General features: G+C 41.2%; 1 protein-coding gene across 5 annotated transcripts in view; it reads left to right on the forward strand.

The window, feature by feature from the left end:
* Window positions 1-23,519: 23,519 nt before the first annotated feature.
* CD96 (CD96 molecule) overlaps window positions 23,520-27,823 on the forward strand; it is a 93,535-nt gene continuing 89,231 nt past the window's right edge. For 4 of the 5 annotated variants that reach the window (XM_032852173.1, XM_032852175.1, XM_032852174.1 and 1 more), the window contains exons 1-2: window positions 23,520-23,720; window positions 25,627-25,980. In XM_032852173.1, the coding sequence (XP_032708064.1) occupies window positions 23,657-23,720; window positions 25,627-25,980 (418 nt within the window). In that variant the 5' untranslated portion in view covers window positions 23,520-23,656. The remainder of the gene's footprint in view (window positions 23,721-25,626; window positions 25,981-27,823) is intronic. The other variant, XM_032852177.1, reaches the window with a different exon arrangement.

A 27,823-nucleotide genomic window follows, 5' to 3' on the forward strand; every position in this document is an offset into this window, starting at 1 on the left:
GAAGCTCACCGTCTTTTACTAGGTCAAAAGGAATTGCTAATATTTTTAGAGAACATGATGGATTACAGTGAGAATTCTAACAAAAGGTGACCAAAATAAAACATCAACATCATTTTCATTTCTGAATTGGATGGAAGAAGAATGGGAAAAGCGTAGATGACATTCCTCACTCAACCTTATTTGCGATTGATTTTAAGAGAGATGGAGGAGGGAAATGGGAATAAATTTCAAGCCATCATTTAAAAATGTGGCCACAGGCAGTTGTTGTTGATGTGTCATTGCATCCTGCTATTTGATACAATTTAAAATGCATTTTTCTTTCCTTGAGTTTGATTTAAGGTTGTCTGCCCAAAACTCCTCTAGGGGCACTCCCCATTTTGTGTCTTCATTTTTCAAGGAATGTGAAGTTGACACAAAACTTAGAGAATTTGGTCTTGAAGTCATTGAGGAAAGAAAATTGGTCATAAAGGAAAGAAATCAGTCCCCTCTTTTATCAGGCATATCTCTGAAACCTTTATGCTTTTCCTAACTGACTCTGGAACTCACCAGAACCACAGACACCCCAATCTCTAGCTGTATTCAAGATTTGGCTTCTATTCCATCATTTCAAATGTATTTAGTTAGTTTCAAGGGTTTTATCTCCTACTTCCATAGTATAACAGTTTATAAATTGGTGTCTATAGAACACTAGAGGAGCCAGAGGAGGGTTGAAGAGAGTACCAAGAAAATGTAAAATCTGCCTCACACCTACAGTTCATCCACAGAACATCTGCCTTTTTTTTAATGTTAAGATTTATTATATACCATATGAACTAAGGATACCACTAGTTTAAAAAGTTGGAAAACCTTTGCTCTGCCCAATTTAGAACAACTGAAGAAAAGCAGAATCATAGAAATTTAGAGCAAAAAGAGATTTAAGAGACAATGTAGTCCAATTCTTTGGTTATATGGATGAGAAAATTGAGTTGGGAAGAAGTGAAGAAACATGTTTGAGGGCTCATGGTGATTTGCAGACATAGATCTGTTGATTTGTAGTCCAATATTCTTCCTTTCTTATTTTATAAAGTCAGCGACATTTAAGGAATGGAAAGTGAGAAAACATTTCTAGTAGCTAACTAAACTCCATGATGTTGTTAGCTACATTCGAGATCCTATGAAATATTAAAACAGATTAGCCCCCATTCACTCATCTTTCTATCTACCCATCCATCCATCTACCCAGCCTTAACCAAAGAAATATAGGTTAATACTAGAAGGCTATTCTTGATTATATTTTTTATAGCAGAAATACTGTAATAAATACACCGAATTCTCAAGCACTCAAAGTTTAAAGACTAGAAGCTTATCTTTAACATAAGTGTTTGGAGGGCTGTTCGTATAACCTAATATATAGATGTTCATAGCCAATCCGTGTGGATCTGTGAGCCTGGTGATGGGTGTTGTGGAGGGCACCTATTGCATGGAGCATTGGTTGTGGTGCACAAACAATGAATTTTGGAACACTGAAAAAAAAATTAAATTAAAAATAAAATCTATGTGGAAGGCATGTATTCCAGATCCTTTATCTAAGAGAACACTGAATCAGATAGTGGACATACATATGAGATTTTGATCAAAGATTCCTGGGAACTTCCAAAAATAATTCATATTAAAAAAGGGAACTTTTAACTTAGATTTTGCTATGAAAACCTGGAAATCAGCATGTCAAGTTGAATCACATACTGATGTCACTTTTTGTCATAAGTGATATGTGTCTTCAAACCAGACATTCTCACTCCTGTACTTGTGTTACTATCTAGAAGGACATAAAACATGGGAATTAAAGTGATGTTAACAAACTTTTCACTGGCTCTTTCAGTAATCTGCTATTATAGTATCTCTAGCTCCCATACTATAACCCCAGTTTGCAAGTGGTATCTCACATACACTTCAAATAATTCTTTAGTGACCAAAAGTCATGTGCCCTTTTCTTATTCTTCTGCTCCAGACTCACTCAGAGTTGTATGCTTCCAAGGCCTCCAGTCCATGTGGATCTGTGTGAAGTTGCTTTGCTTCAGCTGGCAGAGCCCACAGTAATTCTCTTACAGGGTGCACCTGCTTTCATGGATGTCACCATCACCTACCTAGGGCCCTGATGTTGCCACTAGGCATGGCTACTACCTGTCCCTGGTACTCTTCTTTCAAAGAGTGCTGTCAGTTGCTGCTGCTGCTACAATATACTACTAATGTCTCAATGCACTCTGTCACTTACTCTGACTACCATCACCTGCATTAGGGGCTGCTTTTGCATATGAACCCTCAAGGAACCCTGGCCAAAGCCATTTGGGATCTGGGAAAAACTGTAAAGATCTCTTCTTTACAACCTGCGTTGTTTCTTTTAGCGGCATATTAAAAAAGAGACTGTACCAAACTCTACAGTGTTTTTATTCAAACAGCTATGGTAAAATAAACCTAACATATAGATGTTCATAGCTTCTTTGCCTCCCTCCTCTCTGAAGAGATAAAGGACAAAATTTAAGTGTATTGTTTGAGAAAAGGAATCAAGGAAATAGAACTACAAATTTAATTAGGAGATAGGGCATGTGGTAGAGGGATTTCCCATGTCAGATGCGTATCGTGAATGCTCTATACAGAGGATGGGGAGCTTGATAGATCAGGATGGTGAGGACAAGACTATGCAGATGAGAGAATTCTATTAAGATACAAGAATGAGAAATTTCCAGGAATCTGGAGATGCTCAAGAATCAGGAAGTTTTTGTTAGAGTGGCTGTGGACTAAGTTTCTCTACTCACATGATGCTGGAAAGATAAAGAAGTCTTAAATTTCAGTCTGGACTAGGTGCAGCTTTACACACACTGTGTAGTTATTTCCATAGTTATGTACTGCACACCATCCTATCCCCTCCCTATTTCTCCCCCTTCCATAGACATGAGTTCAGAAGGACTAGGTCAGGAGTCAGTTGTGAAGGAGAGACACCAAGATGTGTACAGAATTCCTGCTGCCTCTTGAGGCTGACGCTTCACTACAAAGTGGAGCCTGATGATCTCTCTGCTCTCCTGAGATAAATTCTCACTGAGATTATTCAGAGTCCCATAAACTTATTGTAGATTTACTCTTGAGTTGGCCAGAGTTATCCAGATTTGCCTTAGCCACAGCCAAAAAGAATTTAGGTTCAGCTATCCTCACTTTCAGTAAAAAACAGAATTGTCTCTTGGATCATGGTAAGCTATTCTTGCTCATGCAGTTAAGTTCTTTGGGTGCCAGCATAAACTGACACTTCCATTGTTTTTGCATTCATATACTCCAATTTTATAATCCCCAAATTAATTCAGAACAGCTGAAGATGAATCTGCATCAGAAGACTGCATGCTCCCCAAGGTATCCCAGTTGATTCAAGGGCAGATTTATTGTAGACTTGTGGGCTCACCAGCTTTTAACCTCATTTTGCTTCCCAGATTGGCATCTGTGTTTGTTTAACAGCCACTGGCTGAATCACTCAGAATCATGGGAGCATGTGGAAGCCCCAGGGGTCACATGGCTCATCTCCTGAAGTGACACTGTGGGTGTTTATATCACTCATTGGGTTAGGATTTGTCTCATGGAAATTGAGCTCAGAGGTTGAGTCTATCAGTTTCCCAGAAAAATAAATCTCAGAATTCTCAGTGACCTAAAGTTTTCCCCAAGGATATCAACATTCTTTTCTCCTAAAGCCAAGGAAGAGGTGATGCCATATCCCAATAACAAGGAGGCTGTATTTAATTCATGTTTCCAGTATTTATAGTGTTCTGCCATGGGCCAAGCCCAGCACTACGTACAGAGATGACTGGAGCATATACATAGTCTCCATTCTTATCTCAAGAAGGTCACTGGCTATTAGGGGAACAAACAGTACTCCCACAAGGCAGAGAGAAATACTAAGTAGGGGTGTACTCAAGGTATATGCCTGCATTCTGGTAGATGGGCAGTTAAGTTTGACTATGGAGGGAGGAACAGTTAATGGTAGAGCAAAACAGGTGATTTTTTTTTTAGTCATTTCTTGCACGTGACCACATCCATGCCATGAGGGGAGGTACTTGACTTGGAAGCCATCATATCTGCCATTTGTAAAGTTCTTACTATCTCCCCCCAAATGCTCCCACCTTGAGTTAATGTGATGGCTAAATATGAAAGCATCTGAGGCACTTCTGAAAAATGGAGATGACCAAGCCCCACCACAGACTGACTGAAAGAGGATCTCCAGGAGATCTCTGCTTCTTAAAGCTTTCTCTCCAGAGGATTCCCTAGTAGTACAGCTAGCCAGCTTGACACAAGCTTTCATCTGGCTTTTTGAAAACCATTGCTCTGAGAGTTCTCCCCAAATGGCCTCAGCCAAAATCCCATACAGTTTGTCAGTGGGGCTGGATAAGTATTCCCTGACATGTGCCACCTGATGTTACCTACTTTTAAAAATTCTGCTGCAAGCCAAACCTGAAGAAGTACCTGGAGGAAATATGATATATGTTAAACTTGGAAGTCCCCCAAGTCCTTTTCAATCCCATCCATTATGTCTAGACTCTCATTTTGCCACCATTGGGTAGGGCTATTTAGGACAGACACCACTGTGGGCCATGGGGATATGTGTTTGAGGCTAGCTCGAGGTTAGTTTCAAGGTTAGTCTTAGCCCTTCCATAAATTTCTGGAAGTATTTATTTGTCAGAATGAATGCTCATTTTTCTGTTTGATATGAGTAAAAACTGTTCAGCCTCTTGCTGAGACCAATAAGCTAACTGAAAACTTGCAAATGTCCCTAAACCTTCAGACTTCATGGACATCCTGACCATTCACACTTCTTTTGCCAAGCTACAGCAGTATCAACATGGTAATTGGGAGGTCTAGGATCAAGGCAAGAGAGCTGGCTTCAAGTCCTGATTGTGCCACCATGCATATCTGTGACCTTGATTGTCTCATTTAAGCTCTCTGGGTCAATTTCCTTGTCTATAAAATGAGGGAATTGGACTGGAAGATTGTCAAGGTAAGACCCGTTTTCACTGGGGTAGTGTATGCTGGATTGTCCTTTGAAGATTGCTACAAAATTACTTACAGCGATGTTGTCTCTGCTAATGTTCTTAGTTAGAAGTGTGAATCCTAGAAACAATTTTTCAAAAGCCATCCTTTCTTAATTAAAACGGGAAAGAAGAAAATCGCCTAGTATTTATTCGGTGACTATCATGCCCCAGGCATTGTGTCGGGTGTTTCTTCTTCTGTGAATTCATCTAATCCCTCTAAAATTCCAGGGGGAATTCCTCTTCTAGTTGGAAGACCCTGGAAAATTCTCATTTCAGAAACAAAAAGAAGACTCAGACGGTAAAATAACTTGTCTAAGTTCACCGAGCTAGTAAATGATAGAAGTAGGGCTCAGGTTAAGGTTTTGTGATGCTAAACCCAGTGCTGTTGATAGCTCAAATTCTGTTATAATCCTGCAGGTAGAAGAGGTCCTTCCCTGTAAATTAACTGACTGGTCCACTTTGGTAGAGAATGACTGCGGATAACAGCCTGTGAGAGCTCTGCTATTTGCCCTTCATTTCATGCTTCCCTTCAGGGTCCTCCATGAGGCTCATATTAGTCTCTGACTGAGTTACCAAATGAATGTCTGTCTCCTCTTTCTGTTCACCAACTTTTCTTCCTTAAAAAGGAAAAATAAAAATAAAGCATAGTTAAGTATTAAGGCAAAATTAATGCTGTGTTTTTAATCATGTAAATGCCAGTAAAAATCCCAGGTTTAAAATCCCAAGGCTAGCATAGCCGAGCCCATTGTACTAGCAGAAGAAGGAATTAATACTATACCAGTTAATGAAAAAATTCGAAGTACTGCTAGGACATTGGATGTAGTAGAACAGGGAGTCAAAACTTAACGTTTTCTGCCTTTCTGTATGATTAAAATACCAATTTTGAGACTGCATTAATTTTAACCATAATTCTTTCCCATTTTATGAAACATTCTTTGAAAATGAAGCATTATTATAAGACCTGAAATGTTAAAAAGAAATACATAAGGGTGTTATTGGCTGAATTAATATTCATTTAAAAAATGAGGAAATAGCTTGAAATGACTCTGAGGTCACACAGTAGGGACTTTAGGTTGTCAAACCACAATTCATAGCTGACAGCTGGCAAACATTAAAACAACACATCTGTGAATCATTTAGCTATTCTTTTGCATAATAGGCATTCTTCATGTGGAATCTACTCTGGCAGAGGAGCCACTGAGCAGACGTGCCCTTTACCGCAACATCAAGTCTGAGCATTTTCATGTGGTGTGGGGGAGCAGCAGTAGTGTGTTCTGGTCTCAGCTCTCTCCTTGGCCCCTGACATTCTGTCATTTACTTAGTGTTCAGTTTTCCCTCTACAATCACCACCACCATTTCAATTTCTCTTAGCTCAGAAAATGTTGCTCTAATATTAATATATACATTGGCCGATTCCAGAAGCTAATGGTCCTTACCAGTCTTGAGCTAAGAGAAACATATCTTGGGACACCTGGGTGGCTCAGTCGGTTAAGCATCCACCTTTGGCTCAGTCGGTTAAGCATCCGCCTTGGGATCTAGTCCCACATCCGGCTCCTTGCTCAGAGGGGAGCCTGCTTCTCCCTCTGCCTGCCCTTTACACTCTCTCTGACAAATAAATAAAATCTTTAAAAGGAGAAAGAGAAACATAACTCATTTATCTGTCTGTCTAGATTCTAAGCAGGGTCTTTCTAGTCTGAGGCTATGAGGTTTTCCAAGTATTTTATTTCCTATTTTCTATTTTATTCCTACTTTTTTCCTATTAATTCCCTTAATTTTTCTGGTTTGGTTTCAGCATAAGCTCAGGTATGGCCAATAGATAAAGTAGATACAGTATCATTGGCTTGTGAGAGTAATCGCTTTAATGAGGGGTCTGCTGAGCTTCTGTTGGTCCCCAGGAAGCATGGCAGAAGGGACTGTGTTTATAATTGACTCTAATCCACTCTAATCTTCCACCTTAACCTCACCAAGAATTAAGTGATTGATTTTGGGTCTCTTGAAAGAAAATAAAGACCTCCTGGGATGAAAGTTGGCAGCTGCCTGAGGACAATCAGATAATTGAGGGTTGGCACCATTTGTATTTGGATGTGAAGAACTATCTTGATCTAATCAGGTGATTTCCCTCCCACATCTCCACACAATCTTAGTTTTTTTTCATCCCTAATTGAGCACTAGCATGATCCTGGGTCAGAACTGGACAGAATTGCATAACCATTTCTTTACCTCACATAATGCCAGATATACCTAAGACAAATCACAGCTTATTCTTTGGCATTCTGCTTCCTCTAAGGATCACCCCTCACTCTCTTGCCCCCAAGTCCAAGGTCTGTGATTCCCTGTGTGCTGACCTTAGGCTACAGGCACTACCTGTTTTCTCTTCAGCTCACTAAAAAGTTACATCATACAGTCTCCTTCTAACAGAGGCCATTTTTCCACATATATTTGTGTTAGCTGCTACAACAATGAGCTGTTGGGATCAGGAGTAGCCAAATCTTAAATTGGATATTAATCACATGAGTCCTTTTTTTTTTAAAAAAAATGCTATTGAAATTGGGTCAAAACTATAAAACGATAGGAATGGAGAACAATCGGCAAGCACAGAGAGAGAGTTGACCTTCCTCTTCTTTACCTCCCTTCTCCCTCCAACACTCCTGTTGTCCTCATTCTTCAGGCACCTTTCCAGTTTCCATTTGTCCCAAGATACCCCACAATCAGCAAATTTAGTTGTCCTGTCTTCTCTTTGTTCGTGGGCCTCTCAGCCCCCTGACAACCCTGCCTTGCTGAGCTGGAACCCCCTGTCATGCATTCTCCTCTCCTAGTCCCTGACTTCAAGTATTGTTGATTTCAGTTCAAAGTCAACATACCATCTTCAACCACAGTCTCATCTCCGCTCAGGAATCCTTTTCTTTATTTCTCTTGCCTTCCTGTCACCATCCTTCTGATATGTATTCCAAAGCTCCCTGCTCCACTTTCCTCAGGGCTCCCCCCACCACTGATTTTCTGCAAGTTACCCACCTGCTTTTCTATTTATATACAAGGCTGGGGGCTCAGATCTGAACTCCTCCAACTTTCTTACTCTCCACATACCAATCCTACAACATTTTTTCTTCTCCTCCCCATCAGACCAGAAGCACTTTCGTTTTCCTTTGCAGTGTGGTCACTCTATGTTCTGATCTCAGCTCTCCTCATTGTTTCCCAGACACTTTTCTGTGACTTTTCCCTTTTTTTTTCCTTCGCATTAGTCATCTCTTTCTCTTCACTCTCTGTTTCTCCTCTGCCCCCACTCCTGCTACCTCACACTGTCCCTTTTTTCTCAAAAGAATCCTCTACTCTTTCTGCCTCCTAAAATGTAGCTCAGCCTCTGAGTATGCTATCATTCTTCCACCACCTGCTTAAACTACTAGTGAGAAAAAGAGCAAGGGAGGGTAGACAGAGAAGAAAAGAAGAAAGAAAACAGAACTTTAGGAAGACCCATATCATGGAGTTGAAGGTTGAATGGCTTGCAAAAATAGAGAAGGGCTAGCCACAGAAGTGTGCGTGGGGTGGGGGATGGGAGCAGAAGACCACCGCCCTGGATTTGCCCATGGAAGCCAGACAAGTTTCCCAACAGTCCCACCCTCTGAGCCAGGAGAATCAGGACAGAAAAGAGCCAATGTTCCATTCCAACCAGGTGGACCCTTAACAGAGCCAGTTAATGGGCAAATTGGTGGGACTGAACAGTGGAATCCTAGTGCAGCAGGTACGGGGCTGACATTGGTCCTCCTGCCATACACTGCTGGGCAGAGGGACCAGTCAGCTGCTGATACCAGCAGGTCCAGAAATCCTGGATGGAGCTACTAAGGGGTGAAGGAACCTTCTGGTTAGGTAGTATGGTCTCCTCTCACCTCTCCCCGCAATCCCCCATTCACCCACACCTTCTAGCCCCAGGTGGTTCACTTTTAACAGAGCATTATCAGTTGCTAGGTTTTGCTCTCATCTAAGTTTGTCTGCTCTTTTCTCAGTGCCTGTCTCAGATAATGTCTTTTTTCTCTGAATTAATGAAAATATTCTTGATCTTTAACCTATCAGCAAACTTCAGGACCTATCATCAAACTTATATTTTTAAGAAGAAAAGCCAGACCAAGGCTCCTGTAAAACTCATAGAGAAGAAAGTTCTTTATTGTTTTGTCACACTGAGGCCTTGGGCCAGACAGATCAAGCTTGTGTCAGAAGATATTAAAGACCAACTCTACAACATACGGATTTAGGGGCATGATATGGGTAAGAGAGGAATGCCATGACTGAGTCAAGGCAAAGTGTACTCAGAAGCACCCTGAAAGGAACAGGGACTAGTGCAGAAAGAATCCTTGAGTCTTTCTCAGCCCAAAGAAACACAGCTCCTGACTCAGACAATACTGAACCTGAGTAAATATCATCAGTAAGAGTATTCATCTTTGTGTTCCCACTTTCTTTTATGGTATCATTATTCTAGGCAAGGATCATTCCTGTCTAGTTTCCACTGAGCCCCCAAACATCACCAACACATAAACACTAACTTGCTTAGGGAACTCCACTGGCAACAGAGCCCAGGGAAATTGTGTCATCCATTTAAGATGTCTCACATCCTAGACACTCTGTTATCCCAGGCCGTTGCTGGCTCCCTTGAAAGCAATAAGCCGACAACACAGGAAGCAGTCAGGAAATCCAATATCTAAACCCTATATGAGATTGTGGCCCCAATCTAATAAGAATAGATTCATTTTATTTTATTCCCATTTTGTCACCTGCTTTGTGGGAAAAGTGAAACATGATAAATCAGAACATTATGGCCACTTCTGAGTACATATTGACTCATCATTCCTTGAACTTTTATGCCAAACATTTTGAACGATGTAGATTCTTGGAGACCGAATTTCTCGGCTGTCTTCTATCATGGTGTTACAGTCGTCCCCTGCTAAGGAAGCTTAAAGATTTCCGCGGAGTTAGCTTTAAACCCTCAGTTGTTGAATGATCTGGGACTGATTTAAATTCCCAAATGAATCTGACAGAGACATTCCTCTGATCTAGATTCATCTTCCTGGAGTAGCCCAGAACCAAGACCACTCCAGGAAGCAATTAGGGCAGGTGCATTGGCTAACTTGCCGAAGACTTTCAAGGAATCCGTGGTTTTAATAAAACCTAAATTTTATTTGAGCAAAATTGCTAAGGAAGCAAAAAGGTAAAGAATCTGATATCCCAGCCTCTTCCAGTTTAGAAGGTTTCTTTGTAAGTAGATAGATTTATTAATTCAATTTTAACTGGATTTTATAGTGTCTCTATGCCCTACCCAGAACATCTGTATATTGGGTGGCTGTTTACTTTAGGCTTTCATGTAAGCCCTGGCAAGATCTTTCCATTAATCCAATCTCTACAGCGGGCTATGATTAATTTACTATAGCATTGATTTTTAAGGATTAGAGAAAAAGCCTCCTTACTCGACGGGGAGGGGGGAAACATTAAGGGATTATAGGCTGCATCTGCCAGAATTTAGATATTCATCCATATAATTTATTGCAATTTTCTATTTTTTATATGGTCTATCATCTTCTGAATAGTTCATGGATATCTTATGTTTTGTAGCTTAATAGCACGCCTAGCAGACTGCTGTAATGTTGAGATCTCTAAAAGTCATTTAATGATGACCATTAGACTCGTCTTGAATCAGTGAACTAGAAGGCCATTTTCATTTTTGTAATCTTTAGCAGTTTACTATTTTACTAATGAGGAAACGCAAGCACAGAAAGGTTAAATGACCTATCTGTCCAACATCACTGAATTGAGGAAGAGCTGTGGCTAGAAAGTCTTCCCTGACTCCCTTCCTTTGCATCTTATTGTTATTACCATTATTGTGGCTTCATTAGCTATATTGTTGGCCAAGCTCTGTACCAAGTGCTTTCACATGTGCTTTCTCACAGCAGCCCTGGAAACTAGGTATTGTAATTACCCTCATATGTAAGAAGACTAAGGCTTATTCTCTCTTCTCAACATCCCGGACCTTTTGCTTTCCTTCTCTGTTTGAGAAATATATTCTCTAATTTTTATTAACATGGTAAGATTTTGGTTTGCTTTGTCTTACTAATATTCCATACCTGGTAATCGTCTATTTAGCCTCATAATTTTTGAAAAATATTAGTTATATTTTTTAAAATGTTTTGTCCTTTTATTTTGTGTGTAACTTCATACTTCATGTTTCTAATCACAGGAATGATAATAGAGCAAAGAGCTCACATAATGGAGGATAAGGACTTCTTTTACCCAAGTTCTCCTTTGATCATGCAAATGGCTCTCCCAGCCCCTTGAGCAGATGGTTCTCCTTCTGAGCTACTTAGAATATCTATGGTTTATATCATGTCAGGATGTGTCTTAGGTCAGGGTCTTTGGGAAACATATGTGGTGAGATTTGTCTGCAGGAGGTGTAATGGGGGCTGCTCTTGGGAACAACACCTACCAGGGAGTGAGAAAGCAAGACAGGGCAGAAGAAGTTGATTTGTGATAAAGTTAAAGCACAGGACTCAGCCGGTCCTACGAGGGAGCTCTAGAGCTGGGATGACCCTTCAGAGTTATCCAGAATTGAGGCAAAGACCAGGTCTTTGTACCTGCCCCTCATTATCTTCTCATTACATGTGGGCTTTTCCCAGGAAGGAAGCATAAACTTGGCAGAGACAGCTCTCTTCAGATGAAGAAAATTCTTGGAGAGTGACTCAGTTATGAGCCATTAACAGGCAACACTTTCAGCCGCAGGGGAAATGCGTGATTCAGTCTTGGAAGAGGGAGTTTGTCAGCACACCACAGGATCTAATACTATAAGATGCCTGTTTCCTCAGTGCTGAGAGCATGCTTGATTATCTGAGATGATTTTGCTTCAAGATATCTTTAGTGGTTTGAAAGGTAACCCACCAAAAAGAAGTGTGCAAGTCTTAACCTCCAATACCCATAAATGAGATCTAATTCAAAAAAAGAGTCCTCGCATATGTAATTAAGTTAAAAATCTCAAGATGAGATCATCCTGGATTAACAGTTTGGGCCCTAAATCGAGTGACTAATGTCTTTATAAGAAACAGAAGAGGAGATGACACAAGGAAAGGGGGAGAAGGCCGAGTAAAGACTGAAACAGACTGGGTGATGCTAACAGTCCCCAGAAGCTGAAGAATTAATGAACAGATTGTCTTGTAGCGCCTTCAGATGAAGAGCAACCCTCCTGACACCTGCTTCTGGACTTCTGGTTACTAGAATTGTGAGAGAATGAATTTCTGTTGTTTTCGCCACCAATTTTACAGTAATTTATGCAGCCCTAAGAAAACAAATATATTAAACCATTTTATCCCTACATAAGAAATTATATATTTAAAATCCATAATCTCCAATGTCTCTGTCCAATGGATTTAGTGCAAACCATGACAACAGTGTGTCAGGATCCAGGACAGCACAGACATTACATGGTGCTGCAGAATATCTTGACAGTTATAAGAAAGTTATAAGTCTTAGTTCATAGTTTGTGGCTGGGTCCTGTTACCCACTTTGAACTCTCCATTTCTGGTTTGCTTATTCTCAAGTATTTATTTCCCCTCCTAATAGGTCATGGGGGGTATTTTCCTGATCTGTAATATTTCATGCCCCACAACAGGCTTCTTTTCCACATAACAGAGGTAGAAAATTCCTTGGAAAAATCCAAGAGTTTTCCTTAGATAAAGATTTCAGAATGATACCTTTGCACATGCTTTTTCTCCAGGGAAACCTTGGTCCTACCTGGAATTTGAGACCAAAGGAAAAGAGGAGGTCTATTAAGTGGTAGCATTTGATCTCCCCAGGGAATGCTCTTAACATACAAGAAGGTGACAAGAGGTGGTGAAGCTGAAGTTTAAAGGTGCTGATCATTTGTCTTTAAAATCAAGAGCTAAATCCTACTGCACAATGGTCAGAGCCTCAAACAATGTCTTAGTCACTCTATATGCAGAACATAATGACACATTCTTCTGATTTCAACTGTTTCTTCGAGAGATCTGAGATCTTACAGACATTGCCAATAGGAGGAGCTTTTTCTCACAAGAGGACTTAATCTCCTATTGCACAGGACTGAAGGAAGTGACATCTTTTGAAGCCTTTCTTGGAAGGGAGAGGATCCTCAACTCAAGCTCTCATCCACCACCATGCTGAAAATTCTCTGACTGGTGGCTTCTGAGGTGACTCTTGTGAGACTGGGCACTCAACAGTGAGCATCAAAGAAAGCCTACAGCCTTTTCTGTTACAATAACTGAGGACCACATTGGCTGGTATGCTGGATACTACTTTTTTTTTTTTTTTTTTTTTTGGTCTCTTCAGATCTATCATGTTTATTGGCCCAGGAGGCAAACCTGTGTGGACTGTAATGAGCTCTCTTGACCTCTGGTTCTGCAAATGTCTCAACCTTACTCTCCTTCCTCCCTCTATGGAAAGTGAGGTTGAGATATTCATGTCCCCAGCTCCCTGTGTGAAGAGTTGCTGTGGCTTGCCTGCATTTCTATACTGAAAAGGCCACAGTTCCTGTCAGGAGGCCCTCTCCCTATAGTTATTCTCTCCGGTGACCCTCTCCCAGTTCCCCTCAGTCCTGGGAAAGGAAGTGGCTCGCCGGGGTTGCTAGCCCTGAGAACTATGCCATCCCTTCTTATTTCCCCTATACCCTGGTGGGTCCGTAATCAAAGGAGCAAGACTGATACAAAGCGAAGGTCAAGCAAAGCTTTATTTCGCGCCAGGCATCGAGAATCAAACCGACGGGTCGGGCCGCCTCTTACAGAGAGGGCGACACCTCCCTGCCTTACAGACTAACTTTTATAGAGCAAAGGCCATGTGGTTGAGCTTGGCCACACACAGATGGCCAATGAGATTGCAACACACAGAGAAAGCTGCACAGTCATGCTAGGTCACACACCGGTGGCCAATTGAATTACAATTTACCCTATAGTAGATATTTGAACTAGCCTATCACCTTGGTCAGAATTGGCACTCAAAAGGTGGAGCCCACACTCCTTGGTAGCTACGGAGACAGTATGCGCACTTCACTGATTGGATGTCTCCACCTGGCCTGACCAGCCCTTGTATTTGGGCTCTGTTACCTGTGACTGGTCGACCATATTTTACTGGTTTCCCAGACTTACTTTTATGTAAGTCCCCTGGGCGGGGGTGTGGGGGGCAGGGTCAGTTTAAGTTTTATTGCATAAACAACAAAATGGCTGTTCAACCGGGTGGAATTGCTCTGGCTAAATAGGCCTTTACAACCCTACCATGCCGTATATGTAAACCTACGTTAAACTCAACTCAACTATCACTTTTGGATATGCCTTTTGTTTTCTCATGGGTTGAGACTGGCTTACCAACTCTGGGGTAATGCAGCTCCCAAGAAACAAGAAATTCAGTGAGAGCTAAACCACTAATACCAGCAGAAGTTGTACTGTGTCTTCTCTGATACTTAAAATATCACCTGCCTGTATGTAGGAGACCTAGATTTTATCATATTCATTTCCCCAGAGTTATAGCATCATACTCCTTAGCTTTCTGGCTATCAGAGAAAAGAATCTTGTCATTGGTAGAGGTAGGTTTGTCACTTCTATCTTAAGTACTGCTGTTGAATTCCGTGGCTCATGTGACAAGGATTTCTTTATTTTCTATAGTTCATTTGAGCATTTGGCAGGTCAGCCATGAAATGTCTTTAAATTTATATCGACATTGTCAAGGTGTATATTGTCTGCCCTTTTATGAACTACTGATTTCCTTATATACTTTAAAGTGGACCTAAAGGTCATAATTGGTGGGGGACCTATGGGGGGTCCTTGGACTGCTCATACTTACAGTGGTCATCCCTCTCCTTGATAATGTTAAAACGATGTCAGTGGGAAGGTTCTTTATCTTTGTCTCTGTAGATCAGTCCTAGTGCCTGGCATGTAGTTGGAGCCCAATATTTTTTGAGAATCTCATCAGAAAAGAGGATATATATTATTTTTAAGACTATCTGATTAGCTTATTGCAATTTTGTGGACATTGTGAGAGGAGTGTGCTAATTTGTTCCCATTGATGGGAAATGATGTTACTTAGTAAAGAGAGTTTTACAAAAAAAAAAAAAATTAATATAGTATCTGTTATGTGGCCAAGACCATTCTGGGGGCTGGAGATAGAGCAGTAAATAAGAAGACAGCTTTGACATGCATTCCTCCCAAAGGCACAGCATGAGATAAGAGCCTGTTTACAGCTACCTTAAAATGTCATTCTCTGGAACAGAAATGGGGGATGGAGAAGAATAAAGCAGGGAAGGAAGAACAACCAATCTAAGGGCATATTATTAAGCAGCTTGCACTATGGACAGATGTGGCTGGGTCCCTCCAGGCACCTTCTAAAGAGTCCTGTAGAACACACCTTAGAATCACTCACCTGATCATCAGAAGAGGAAGGATTTATGCACGAGCTCTTGCTCCACATGGGCCACGTGTTGCCCCATGGGGTGTTAACTACCTTTCAGGGTTGTTCATGTGTCAGAATGGATGAGGCACTGTGTCTCTGCCTCAGAGACACCCAGATCAGAAAGTGAGGTCATTCCAGGCAGCGGAGGAGAGGCGCTTTCAGGTTGTATATGTAAGCAGCTGGTTGCTTCCACAACAGCTGGAATGAAAAGGTGAGTCAAGAGGATGTTTGGTGAGGTGTAAGAGATGATTAATACACAAAATTCCTGTCCCTGCAGAGCTTACATTCTAAAAGAAAGTAAAATGACAATACACCAACATGAAAGACAGCAACATAACTTCTCTTAGTCGATCGATAAGCACCATGGAGGGAATAACTGCTGTTGATGTGAACGAGACCCATGGGTGGGGAGAGGGGGCGTGCTCCTGTGTACACTCATGGGGGTCAGAAACGTCCTTGAAGAGGAAGGGGTGACACCAGAATGACAGAATCCAGTCATGTAATAAGGTTGTGGAAGAGTACTAAACAGAGCACATGGCTCATGCAGAGACCCTGGGGTTTAAAGAACAGAGAGACCCTGAGGGACAGAAAGGAAAGAGGGGGCGGACTGTGGTGAATGAGGGCCTCTGGGGCTGGAAGGGAGGAGACAGTGGAGTAGTGGCTTAGTGGTCGGTTGTGCAGAGTCTGGCCAACCACAGTGAGGTGTTGAGTTCTTCTCAAGCACCTGTATGCCTTAGAGATGTATGGAAAGAGGAGCTTAGACATTTACAAAGCTGGCATTTAAGGTTTGTACCTCTTACAAGTAACTGCCAGATCTCTGACACATTGTTCTATGCAATTTTATGTCCCAAAGGCACACATTTGAGTCACACGACCTGTGAGGCTGGTATATGGGGCTGAATGGCTTTGCTGGGACTTGAGCCCAGTTGACAGCGCAGTCTGGTTTTGTGGTTCTTTCTCAGGGTCATGTAAATAGCAATATTGTGGTATGATTAGCCTTTGTTTCTGTATGAAAAAGTGGCCCAAGTTAAAGGCATGCCTTTGAGTTCAATATTTATGGTATGCATAGCTCTGTGACTTCAGGTTCATCATTTCCCTTCACTGGGCACCAGGTGCCTTGTTTATAAAATAAGGGGTTGATGATTCTAAAGTTCCAGGGTCTGTAACTGTGCTTAGAGTGTGAAACTGATACAAATGCTGGTAATTCCAAGTAGATTCTAACATTCTCAAATGCAACAAGGCATGATTTGGTTTTAGGGAAAAAGAAGAAGAAAGAAAGAAAAGCTTTTTCCAACTTTCTCAAAAGGGACAAGTCATGATTTTGTTTTAGAAAATAAAGCTTTGAGGATGTTCTGCTTGCTTCAGAGGACTCTCCATACACAGTGTTTTCTGTTGTTCATTTGTTTGCCGCGTCATCCAGTTCTAGAAATGTGGCCTTCCCAGCTGGGCGCTGGGTAATTAGAGCAGCTTTCCCATAGGCCGGCGGTGTGCACTGAGGAGAGAGGAGATGCCGCAAAGAGAAAGCAAAGTATTTGGAGAAATAAATAAGAGATCTATAGTGCCTTCTCTGAGCAAAATGAAAGAGAAAAATACATAATAAATAGTGAAAGAACAGTGGCAATAAAATAAAATCGATGCTGAGTTACATAATACCAGGCGAAGTTAACTCAATACCTTCGATTTAAAAATGGCCCCTGTGGTATCACCCAGAGAGCTGGTCAGAATTCCTCCCGGAAATTAAATTGAAAAGCAAGCAAGCGAACAAACAGATACACAAACAGAAACTTCTCAAACGAATATGTGTGTGTACATCTATACATTCAGACAGAAATTGCTCACTATCGTTTCCTCTGCGACATACTACAGCAGTTCAGTAGAGAGAAATGTAATGGGAACAAACAAAACCAAATGATTTCTAGATTGTTTCTTACTTCTTAAGATATCAGAGACATTTTACTTTGAGGAATGGTTGCTTTCAGCTGTTGAGCATACTGCACTGAATAGTTGAATAGTTAAGAGAAGACTCTGCGTCTCAGTGTACGATGTAGTATAGGATTTTCTACAACAAACTCTTTGACCTTGACCAAGACACCTCTGGAGCCTCAGTTTCTTCATCTGTAATATGAAGAGCTCTGGCTCTGCTAGATCGTGGGTACAGCTCCTTCTAGCTCCAACATTCTAAAGATTGTGGCAGAAAACAGACAACCTTTGTGTCGAGGCATGCTCATGCCTCTATTTTTGACTCTTCATAAAGAAGGCAAATTTTTCAAAAGTTAGACTTCTTTTTTGGAGAAGGGAAGCATGTTTTTATTCACAAAAATCCTCTATGTTCTTAGACCGCTCTGGGGTCTGAGGTTCAAAAGAACGTCTGTGGTCTCTGTAAGATCCTCAGTCGCCAAATAAAGTGGAGTGATGTTTATTGCAAGGTTTTCATTGAGCCACAAAGGTGAAATAATACATTTTTAAGAGATGTTCAGCAGTGAAGACTTTTTCCTCACTTACTTAACCTTCCCATCACAATTCTTCCCCTATGAAAAGTATTTGATTTAGCTCTCAGTTACCCAGGAAATGCTATTAATCACAATCTCCTATTTCCTGATAACATTACCTTACTGAGGTTGTATTGAGCCACAGCATTACAAAAAACAGCAAATACCAAAGTGGCATCTATCCTCTGTCTTCCTCTCATTCGCTGGCTCTGGCTCGGGCTCTCGCTCTCAAACTCAGAACTCCTGAGCCAGGGAATGCGGGCAGCTTCTGGAAGCTGCAAAAGGCCAGAAAAGTCATCTCTCCCTAAAGTTTCCAGAAAGAAACAGAACTCTGCCAACACCTTGGTTTTAGAGTAGTGAGACCATGTCAGATTTACCTACAGAACAGTAAAATAATAAATTTATGTTGTTTTAAGTGACTAAATAAATAAGTAAATAAATAAATTTGTAAAAGGAAATCATTGGTGGGACAGATTACTTCCAAAAGATCAGATGCAGTCCATGGTTGACTTGACTTAGTCTGTTGTTTTCACCAAGTATAGAAACGCAGTATCTGTATGTGAATCCATATTGTAAAAACACAATGTCGTTAAGAATATATTTGCATCACAGTATGTGACTTGGCTCCTTAACTATCTTTTTTTAAGCTCTGAAATCTATTGGAACACTTCTCAGTTTTTCAGGTGGTACTTTTTTCTTCTCATTGCATTTGGAAGAGACGTTTTAAGAAAATTCCAATTTTTGAAACTGGGTAGGACATAGAATCTATAAGATTTCTTTTATTGTGCGTTAATCCTAGTAATATTAATAGTTTGTAAAATATATTCCTGCAAAAGTCAACATTAATGAGTTATGAGTGAGCTAGCATTAGCTTCCCAGGTCTTTGGCAAAACCAAGCTCTCTCTCCTTTCTGTCGGTGGCCCTTTCTCTCTCTCTTTCCTTATTTTAGCTTGCCACTGAAAATCATTTAAAGGTTACTAACTATAATTATTCAATTGAATTTTTAAATTCTATTTCCTAATCTAAAACATTAGGTAGAAATTTTATATTTATCTTACTTAAAAATTCTGTTTTGAACATCTATACAATAGAATCCCATGCAACGATTTCAAAATAAGGAGGTTTATCTTTGTTTTATAACATGTATATGTCTGCAATATATTATGAAGTAAAACAAAAGGGACAGGCTGGAGTGCATGTGGTAAACATAGTAAAAATCAATTTTCTTCATACATACATACATCCATATTTATGTAAAATCCAGGGAGATGTGGGACAAAAATAGAAATCCTGGTTGTCTGTGGGTGGTTGGGATTCCAGCTGATTTTTATTTTCTTTGTTAACCTTTTAAAATGCATTGTGGTTATGAACAGATATTGATGTTGTCATTGAAAAAGCATATTACATTAAAATCAGTCTTTGATGAATGGCATTGAGCATGGTGGAAATGATGGTGATTAAATAGATTGCCATCTGCTGAAAGTGTCATGAAATTCTTTCTCTCCCATTAGAGGGCAATTCTTAAATCTCATAAAATCTGAGTGAAAACCAAAAGGGGGAACTTGCTTCTCATGAAGGTGGGGCCTCTACCTAACGGGCTGTCCCTCACTTTCCATCAAAGTCCAGTGATCCCTTGCTCCTTGGGGAGGCGGCTCTTCCAGCAGGGACCCATGACATTTAATCCATGGTTTTACAGCCCTCACATCTTCTACAGTTTTTCATTTCTCCTCAGTCTGATGCGTGAAACTTCCCAGCAGATTTTGATTCCCTGTCCAATTGGACACCAAGGCTTACCTCCTCTTTCCTTGTAATGTCCGCACCCCCATCACACTCTGCCATAACGAATCAGTAGACTCTTGTCCTCTGATGCTTAAAGAAATGCAAGACCCCCAACAGGTCTTCCTCCTCTCTCTTCCCCCCTTATTTTATCCACAACTCCACTCAATTCATATTTCTAAAATGTTATTTTATATATGTTACTCTTTTGTTGAAAGACCTATAACATGAAGAAAAAATACAGCTCAGAATTCAAAGCCCTCCATCATCTAATCTCACCCCTTGGACTGCATTGTTTGGGCCCAAGCCCCTCAATAAAGCTCTGTTCCATGATAACAACTGACTCACAGAGTTGGCCTTGAACTTAAGCAGTTCCAACTGATGGCTCTTAGTGTTTCCTGTGGTTGAAATGACTTACCTTGTGGTTTCCACCAGACTTGTCTTTACAGTAAGAAACCAGGTTTAGGTTCTCTACTGACTTGATCCTTATACTTTTCCTCTCCTAAAATCCTGGGCTACCTACTCATTCAGTTCTGTGCCTTATGTTTCTTGACTCCTTTATGGTGTGCAGGGATGTTTCTCTTCAGCAAAATAATAAATGCGGTAAGAGCAAGAGTTGTGTTTCATCATTTACATTTTCAAATCAGATAAAACTGGTGCACTTGAGTGGCTCAGTGTTAAACGTCTGACTCTTGATTTCAGCGCAGGTCACGATCTCAGGGTCCTGAGCCCTGCACAGGACTCCGCTCTGAGCTGTGGTCTGCTTGAGATTCTCTGTCTCTTCTTCCAGCCCTCTCTCTGCTTGTACACCTGCCAGCTCTCTTGCTCAAAAATAAATAAATAAATACATAAATACATAAAATCACCTATAATTATGCCTCTTCAGTAATCCCTTAAGAGTTGGCACTCAATAAATATCTCTTGATTAATTGAAACATTAAGCAGCATGTTTTCTAAGCATGCTGCATGTACAAGGGTGTAACACTACACTTTCGAATTTTGATATATAATAAAGAATAAAAATCCAAGACAAATCAGTAATACAAATCAGTAATAATGAGTTAACGTCTGTGCAAACCACAAATGTAAGTTTACCTTTTGCCCAACTTCCTACTTCTGAAAATGTCCTTTTCTCATTGAGTGTCAGTATTTAGATGAAGCATTTAAAAAGTTTGCTCAAAACACACAATTATGGCATGCCTCCAGCAGAAATAATGCGTGCCCCTAGTTCTCTTTGTAAATAATTGAATTTGCCTCTGAAGTTCAAGAAGTTCAAGATTTCTTTGTGTGTGTGAAACGGACGGCTTCTGTTTTCTCTTTATGTGCAGCCGACTCTAATCTGAGGCAGAAGAAATGCTGTGCAATTGGGATTTGGTGAGCAGGGAGGATAATAGAGATTTTCAAGACTTCCATAGAGGAGTTATTTTTAAGTACAGAGAATGTCTATCCCCATGCTGAAAGGACCTTTAGAAAACGTTACTGGAATTGAAAAGCCGCGGGGGCAGTTCCCATCACCTGGGCGAACAGTGCCGGTCCGCAGGGCGTTGCTGCCCTCTGCTGCATGCACATGGGCATGGAGGGGCTGTTGCATGGGGCCTGTAGCTGGAGGACACCAGGTGTCTTCCATTAATATTCTGTGGGCATCTGCAGTTTTTTCTTCTCTTAGAGCCTGGGTGAACTCCAATGGAGAGCTAGTCAAATCTGATGACTCTGGGCCACAGAGGTTTCTAGCTCCAAAACCCACAGACCAAGCTCTGTAAGGCACACCCTGAGAGGACGGATTTGCCCAGCTGCCCAACCCCAGTGGAAGGCAAGGATTCCAAGTGTCTGTAGCTCTGGAAAATAAGTGATGTTTTCCCTTTTTCTGAATTTGAGGGATTTTTTTTTTTTTTAAAGAGGTGTTTTAGTTTAAAGCACTAGGAGCATAACTGCTTCAAGAGGAGGTATTCTTAGAGAATTCAGTAAGTTTAGATTTTTATGGATTTCATGTTGGTAAATCCTCTTAATAGGACTGGTGGAGTGAGGTGACTGAAGTCCTTCCCTGGGGTTGTCATGTGTCGCAACGGAATGGGAACACGAACCTGCATATCAAGATCTCCTAGCCTATGTTTGCCACTATACGTCATCACTGTGATTTACTAGAATTTCTGCAGGTTAAGGGAAAGAGACGAAGGCAGTCAGAACAGGGACATCTCCTGACTTTCAGTCAAAGTCTTTGCACTCCCCAGCCTCCTTGAAAGCATCCCTGTCAAGACCACCTGGCCCAACACCTCTAGGGATCGGAAACTAAGTGTGGAGGTGGGCATGGGGGTGAGAATAAAGGTCTGAGGAACCCTGAGCTAGGAAATAAGTAACTCCATCTTCTGGCCTTTGCAAGAAACATCATTAGCTTTGTGGTGAGAAATTGCAATGATAGTTGTCATGGCGAGTGTTCCCAGTGGTGGTACAGAGGGTAGCCTGGTGTAGAGGGTGGAGGGTAGTCTGGACATCCAGGACGGAACCCCTGTTTCACCACATGCAAATCTCTGTTCTCCCAGTTAAATTCTGGTCTTCTAAATGGCAGAGGTAATGCCTTATGTCTTAGCATTGTCCATATTCCTCCCAAGTCCTCCTGCAGGGACAGATCAGTATGTACAAGATAGATCAGTGTATCAGGATGTCGTGATACACGATGACAATATACATGACAACAACGTGGCCAGAATTCTCTCTCCCCAAGACCTCCATAAAACAACAACCTTAGGAACACAGCTCCGCCATCTCATGTGTCTTCAGGCTTGCTGGCTGCCACCCTATTGTGGTAGTGAAATCAGGGTCACAGAATATTTCACCAATGGTTCATATGGTTGTGTGTAAACACATGTATTTCTTTGGTCTTATTCTTTGTCCATCAACCCTATGCTGTAGTCCTCAGCCCAATGCTTCTTCTCTTAAGGTTGGAAGGTTATTTTGTTTCAAGCTAGAAAAACCAGTATGTGGTATCTTACCTGGTGAGGAAGCCATCATATACGAGGAGTTGCCTCCCTAAACCCCAGTCTCAGTCCTCTGTAAATGGAAGTGACGGGGCAGATATCCCAGGCCTAGTAGCTGGCTGAGGTAGGAGGTTCTCTGCCTTTGGATTCAGGTTGTTTCGGCCTTACTCTCTCTGGTTTTTGGCTGGGATACAGACAAGTTCTTCTGCTGTCAGAAGAAAAAACAAAAAAATCCTCCAGCTGCTGGGGTGAGAGATTCCCCTGTCTCCCCTCCAGCCTAACCCAGATGGGGGTTGGAAAAGAAGCCCTCCCTTCTCAACACCCCCACCCCCCACCCAGAAAATGTGGACTTTCCTGCATTAGGCGTGACAATAAAATTCGGTTTGATAGCTGATGTTACCCTCCGTTACTTTTCAGATTTTATTAAAATTAAGTGTGTTAATTCTTTGTTCTCTCACCCAGGAGCCATTCTGGAAAGAAAACATATTTTAAAAGTGAAAAGAAAAACTGTTGAGAAAGACACGAAGCTCACATTTGTTAAATGACTTTGTGTTCTTGAAAAGAAATGTATAAAAAGCACATTATGAATCGCTCTGCATGGATTTCCTTTGTTTGGATTTTAGAAGCAGCATGACTGACACAGAGATCCTGAAGGAGAGAATCTTTGGATCCTGAGAAGTCTTTTAATGAAGGTGATACACAAAATTTCAGAGAACAGTTTCAACATTGTTCTGGTGAAGCTTATACTTAGCTCTGAACCACATTACTTTCCTGTCTACGTTTCATTTCCTGGGGTCTTGCCAAGTGATAAACAAACCCAGGCGTGCAGTAGGTTTGGGGTTTTTCTGCACAAATAGGGGAGCTAAAGTTTGCTTCAAGGCATCAGTTGACGTCCATGATCATGGAAATGCTGGCGTAAGGCCTTCAGGAGATGATGGAGAAAAAATGGACCTACTGTGCTGTCTGTTCCATCATCCAGATACATTTCGTCAGGGGTAAGCCTTCCAGTTGTCCTGTCTTGTCAGACCGGCTGCTTTGGGGTGAGTGGGGCCTCTGTTCATTTAAAATGCTTGTGACTACTGCTGACATTGATCACCAAAGGCAGATCATTGCTAAGGTTTTCAGTTACAAATTTAAGTGGCAGCTATCGGAGAGATGTTAGAATCTAGAAATGATTACTAATGAGCACTAAAAACGAGAAGGGAATGAGTGGTTTGTGCCGCTGCTCTGAGACATTTTCACCCATTTCCTTCCTAAGAGGATCTCTAGAGTAACTGGAAATTATGCTTCTTGGAAATGAAATGCTCTCCACATGGTCGTCAGAACAACTCCCGAATTCTAAAAAAAATCACAAAGCCACCAGTGCTGTGGGATCCCTGCTCAACTTTTTCTCTCTCTCGAGGATCCTTTTTCTTTTGTATATAACAAGTATTACTCCTCCAAATATGAATGTCTTTGGGATTTAAACATATGTTGAATTTTAATGAGGCATGTGTAGGTATGAACCTGGAAGACAAAGTAGGGTCCTTACAACACTGGGAACCGGTGCCTTTAGGGCCTATTTAAAAATAGCAGGAGGAAAGATTAGTTGTGCATTCTATAGCATGGGGGAATTATAGAGAGCCTGAGTGTCTTAAGAATTAACTATGCTTTACAGATAGAGCTACAAAGATCTTAAGGAGAATTTCTAAATCAAAGGAGACTTGGGAATACAATGCTGTGGATAGAATCAGAGGTATATTATCAGGCAGAGGAGAGCTTACAGGGAGCGACATTAAACTGTACTAACCTCTGCCTACCCAAACTTTTGAATCCATGAAAGTGTAATAATTCCCATTTGTCAAGTACCTTAGAGAGCCTTGTTTCTTCTCTGTTGCTTGTCATCTTTTTTATCTTTTTCCTTTGTGAGCTTCAGTGGTACTTGTCATAATAATATATCATTCCTGGAACAGTGTTCCATTAACGCTAAAATGGAGGCCTCCACTAGTGAAGGCATGTCAAAGGCTCAATGCTTAACATATTTTAAGTGCCTTGTACTATGTGGTCAGAGAGCTGATGGGAGAGAACCTTCTTTTATGTCTAGTGTTTCAAAGTATTGATGATAGATGATGCTGACCATAGTTTATCTTCAGTGGAAACTACCTGAGATATTTTCTCCCTTCCTCCCCTCAGAAGCCCTAACTGCATGGACATGGAGGTCTTTTTGATGTTCATAGTGAACGTCAAATTTCTTACTCTTCTCAACCAATTTGGGAGGCAGTTGGGTTGTTATGAAGGTTAGAGAAAGAGCACGGACTTTAGGCAACCAAATGCATGTTCTTTTACTGAGGTGTGACTTGAAGCTAGTCACTTAGTCACCCTGTGCTTCAGTTTCTTCTTTGATAGAGTTTTAACATCATTCTGTGGTACATGAGGAGGATTAAATGAAATAGCCTATGGAAAAGCATCTTGTGAACATAGATTTTTAAAAATAGCCCTACACATATCAGTTATTTTTTCAGTTTCAGAAAATATTATTGGTGTGTTATATGCAGCTCTTAAAAAAATCAATAATACTCATTGTAAAAGTAGTTGTCATAGTAAGTTTGCTGGTGGACTTCAATTTCTAGTAGGCTTAATTTTATTCACAGGTGGTAAGAGAACTTAAATTATCCTTTGGACAGCCCAACAGGCAAAAGAGAAGACTATCTCTCTAGAGTCCTTAAGCAAATGCCTCCTCATTTGTACTGAGTCTCTGCTCCTTTATGGGGATCATGTACTGGCTCCCTCCTATGTGTAAGGCAGCCGGAGAGAAAGTTTCTTAGTTGCTCTCTCACCTCACCAAAGTGACCAAGGTTTAATTAAATAAGAGTCATCCCACATGAATCATGTAAGTGAATGGCTCATGTCCTTCCTTTTCAGGAGTATGGGAAAAAGCAACCAAGACAGAAGACATCTATGCTTCCCCTGGCTCTGATGTCAACCTGACCTGTCAAACGTGGAAGAAAGGCTTCTTGGTGCAGATGCAGTGGTCCAAGGTCACTGATAAGTTGGATCTGATTGCTCTTTATCATCCTCAGTATGGCTTTCACTGTAGTAATAGTGGTCCCTGTGAGTCACTGGTGACTTTCACAGAAACTCCCAGAAATGTGTCCACGTGGACTCTGCACTTAAAGAACATGTCATCCTCGCTCACTGGGAAGTATGAGTGTAGCTTTACTCTGTATCCAGAGGGTTTTCGGACTAAAATCTACAACCTACTCCTTCAGACAAATGGTAAGCATAACTGTAGAGGGAAAGGAGCACGCACTTTCACTCAGCTCTCACTCATTCGACAGAGGTGTCTTATGCACCAAGCGTGTGTGAGACACGGTGCTAAGTACACAGAGGTTGGGCAGAAAGAGGTATTGCCCAGAAAGGAATACAGAAATTCATCACATAATTCCACAAATAAATGTAAAATTGGAACAGTGACAAGTGTTAAGGATAAGTGATAAAGGTCTTGTGAAAGAGCATGTAATAGGGGCCAGGGAAATTGACCCTGAGAAAGCAACACAGGAGCAGAAGTCTGAAGAAAGGGTAGACATGAACACCATTTAGGAGGTGGGAAGTTTGTGAGTGATCCAGGGGGAGGGAACAGCTTGTGATAGGGCTTTGTAGTGTTTGAGGACATGAGAAAATGCCAGCGGGGCTGCAGCGCAGAGGTTAAGGAATGAGGTGGGAGACACGGCAAGGACCAGATCATGTCAGATCTTGTCAGCCATATTTGAAGTTTTTATTTTTATCTAAGAGCCATAGGAAGACATTGAAGTGTTCACAACAAAAGGATGGCATGACATTTATATCCTGGCTGTACTTGTGTCAGAAAAAGATCGTGCCGGCTTCAGTAGGAGAATAGAACAAAAATGGGCAAGAAGGGAATGATGGGATCGAGCTAGGAGACAGTCCTAGTAGCCCAGAGGAGACAGAGTGATAGTTTGGGTAGACATAGAAAGAAACAACAAATTGAATGCTTTGGGCGTAAAATAGGTGTGACTTGCTAATAGAGTGGATATAGGACAATGGTAGTATGAAGGAAGGGGAGAGAAAAAATTAAGGTGACAAGGGAGGAGGTGCCATTCATTGAAGGCATAGGGAGCAGAGCATGTTTGTGGGGGGATGTATGCAAGTGGCTTTGGGTATATGGCCTATTTAGTATTGGGCAGGTAAAGGCACCAAGGAGGCTGCTAGATAGGTAGCATTCACACATATGTGCCTTAGAGGGCTGCATTTGGAGGCAGCAATCCTAGGCTTAAGTTCTAGCTCCTTTCTGGACAGAAATAAATTTTACCCGGGGACTGTCACATACATTCTCTGAGCCCATCTGGAAAATGATGATAATAATGTCTACCCTAAATTAGTTGGTCCTACAGTAAATGATTTACATTTATACTAATAGATAAGAATGAAAATGAAGGCCAACAAATGGAAAATGCACTGGAAATGAAATGTTTTTAAGTCAGGGGAAAAGTGGCCTGGTAATGTAAGAGAAAAACAACAAAAATTAACTCATGAAGGCTGTGCTAAAAGAGGTACAGGACTGCCCAGATCAGGCAACAGGGATGGATTTATTACCTCCTCTCCATCTCTTATCAAGAGATAAGACCAAGGTGTTGGAACAGTCCATCTGGAGACTGGGAGGTCCTCCACCACTACTTTACGATGCCCTATCCCCATTGCTGTTTTCCAGGAAAAAAGAAACACTTGAGTTCAAACTGAGGGTGGCATGGGGTGGGGTTGAACAAAGAAAAATAAGGAGACCTGTGTAGAACAGTGCTTCGTTATACATACTTTGGAGACAGCGACCTGGATTTGAGGGTTGGCTCTGTCGTCTACTATATATCCATATCATCTTTGTCAAGTTATTTCAAGTCTCTATGCTTTTGTTTTCTTATATAACAAATATGGATAATTATAGTACCTCCTTTATAGGTACCATTATTTTGATGATTAAATGGGATAATTTGTGTAAAGCACTTAGCATAGTTCCTGCCGGAGAGTCAGAGTTTGGAAAAGGGTAGTTTTCATTAAGAAGAGTAATAATGATAATATGTGAACTCTATTTATCAGTTCTTATTTA

The sequence above is a fragment of the Lontra canadensis genome, unplaced genomic scaffold (genome assembly GCF_010015895.1).
Source record: "Lontra canadensis isolate GAN:19392208 unplaced genomic scaffold, GSC_riverotter_1.0 scaffold6, whole genome shotgun sequence".
Lineage (NCBI taxonomy): Eukaryota > Metazoa > Chordata > Mammalia > Carnivora > Mustelidae > Lontra > Lontra canadensis.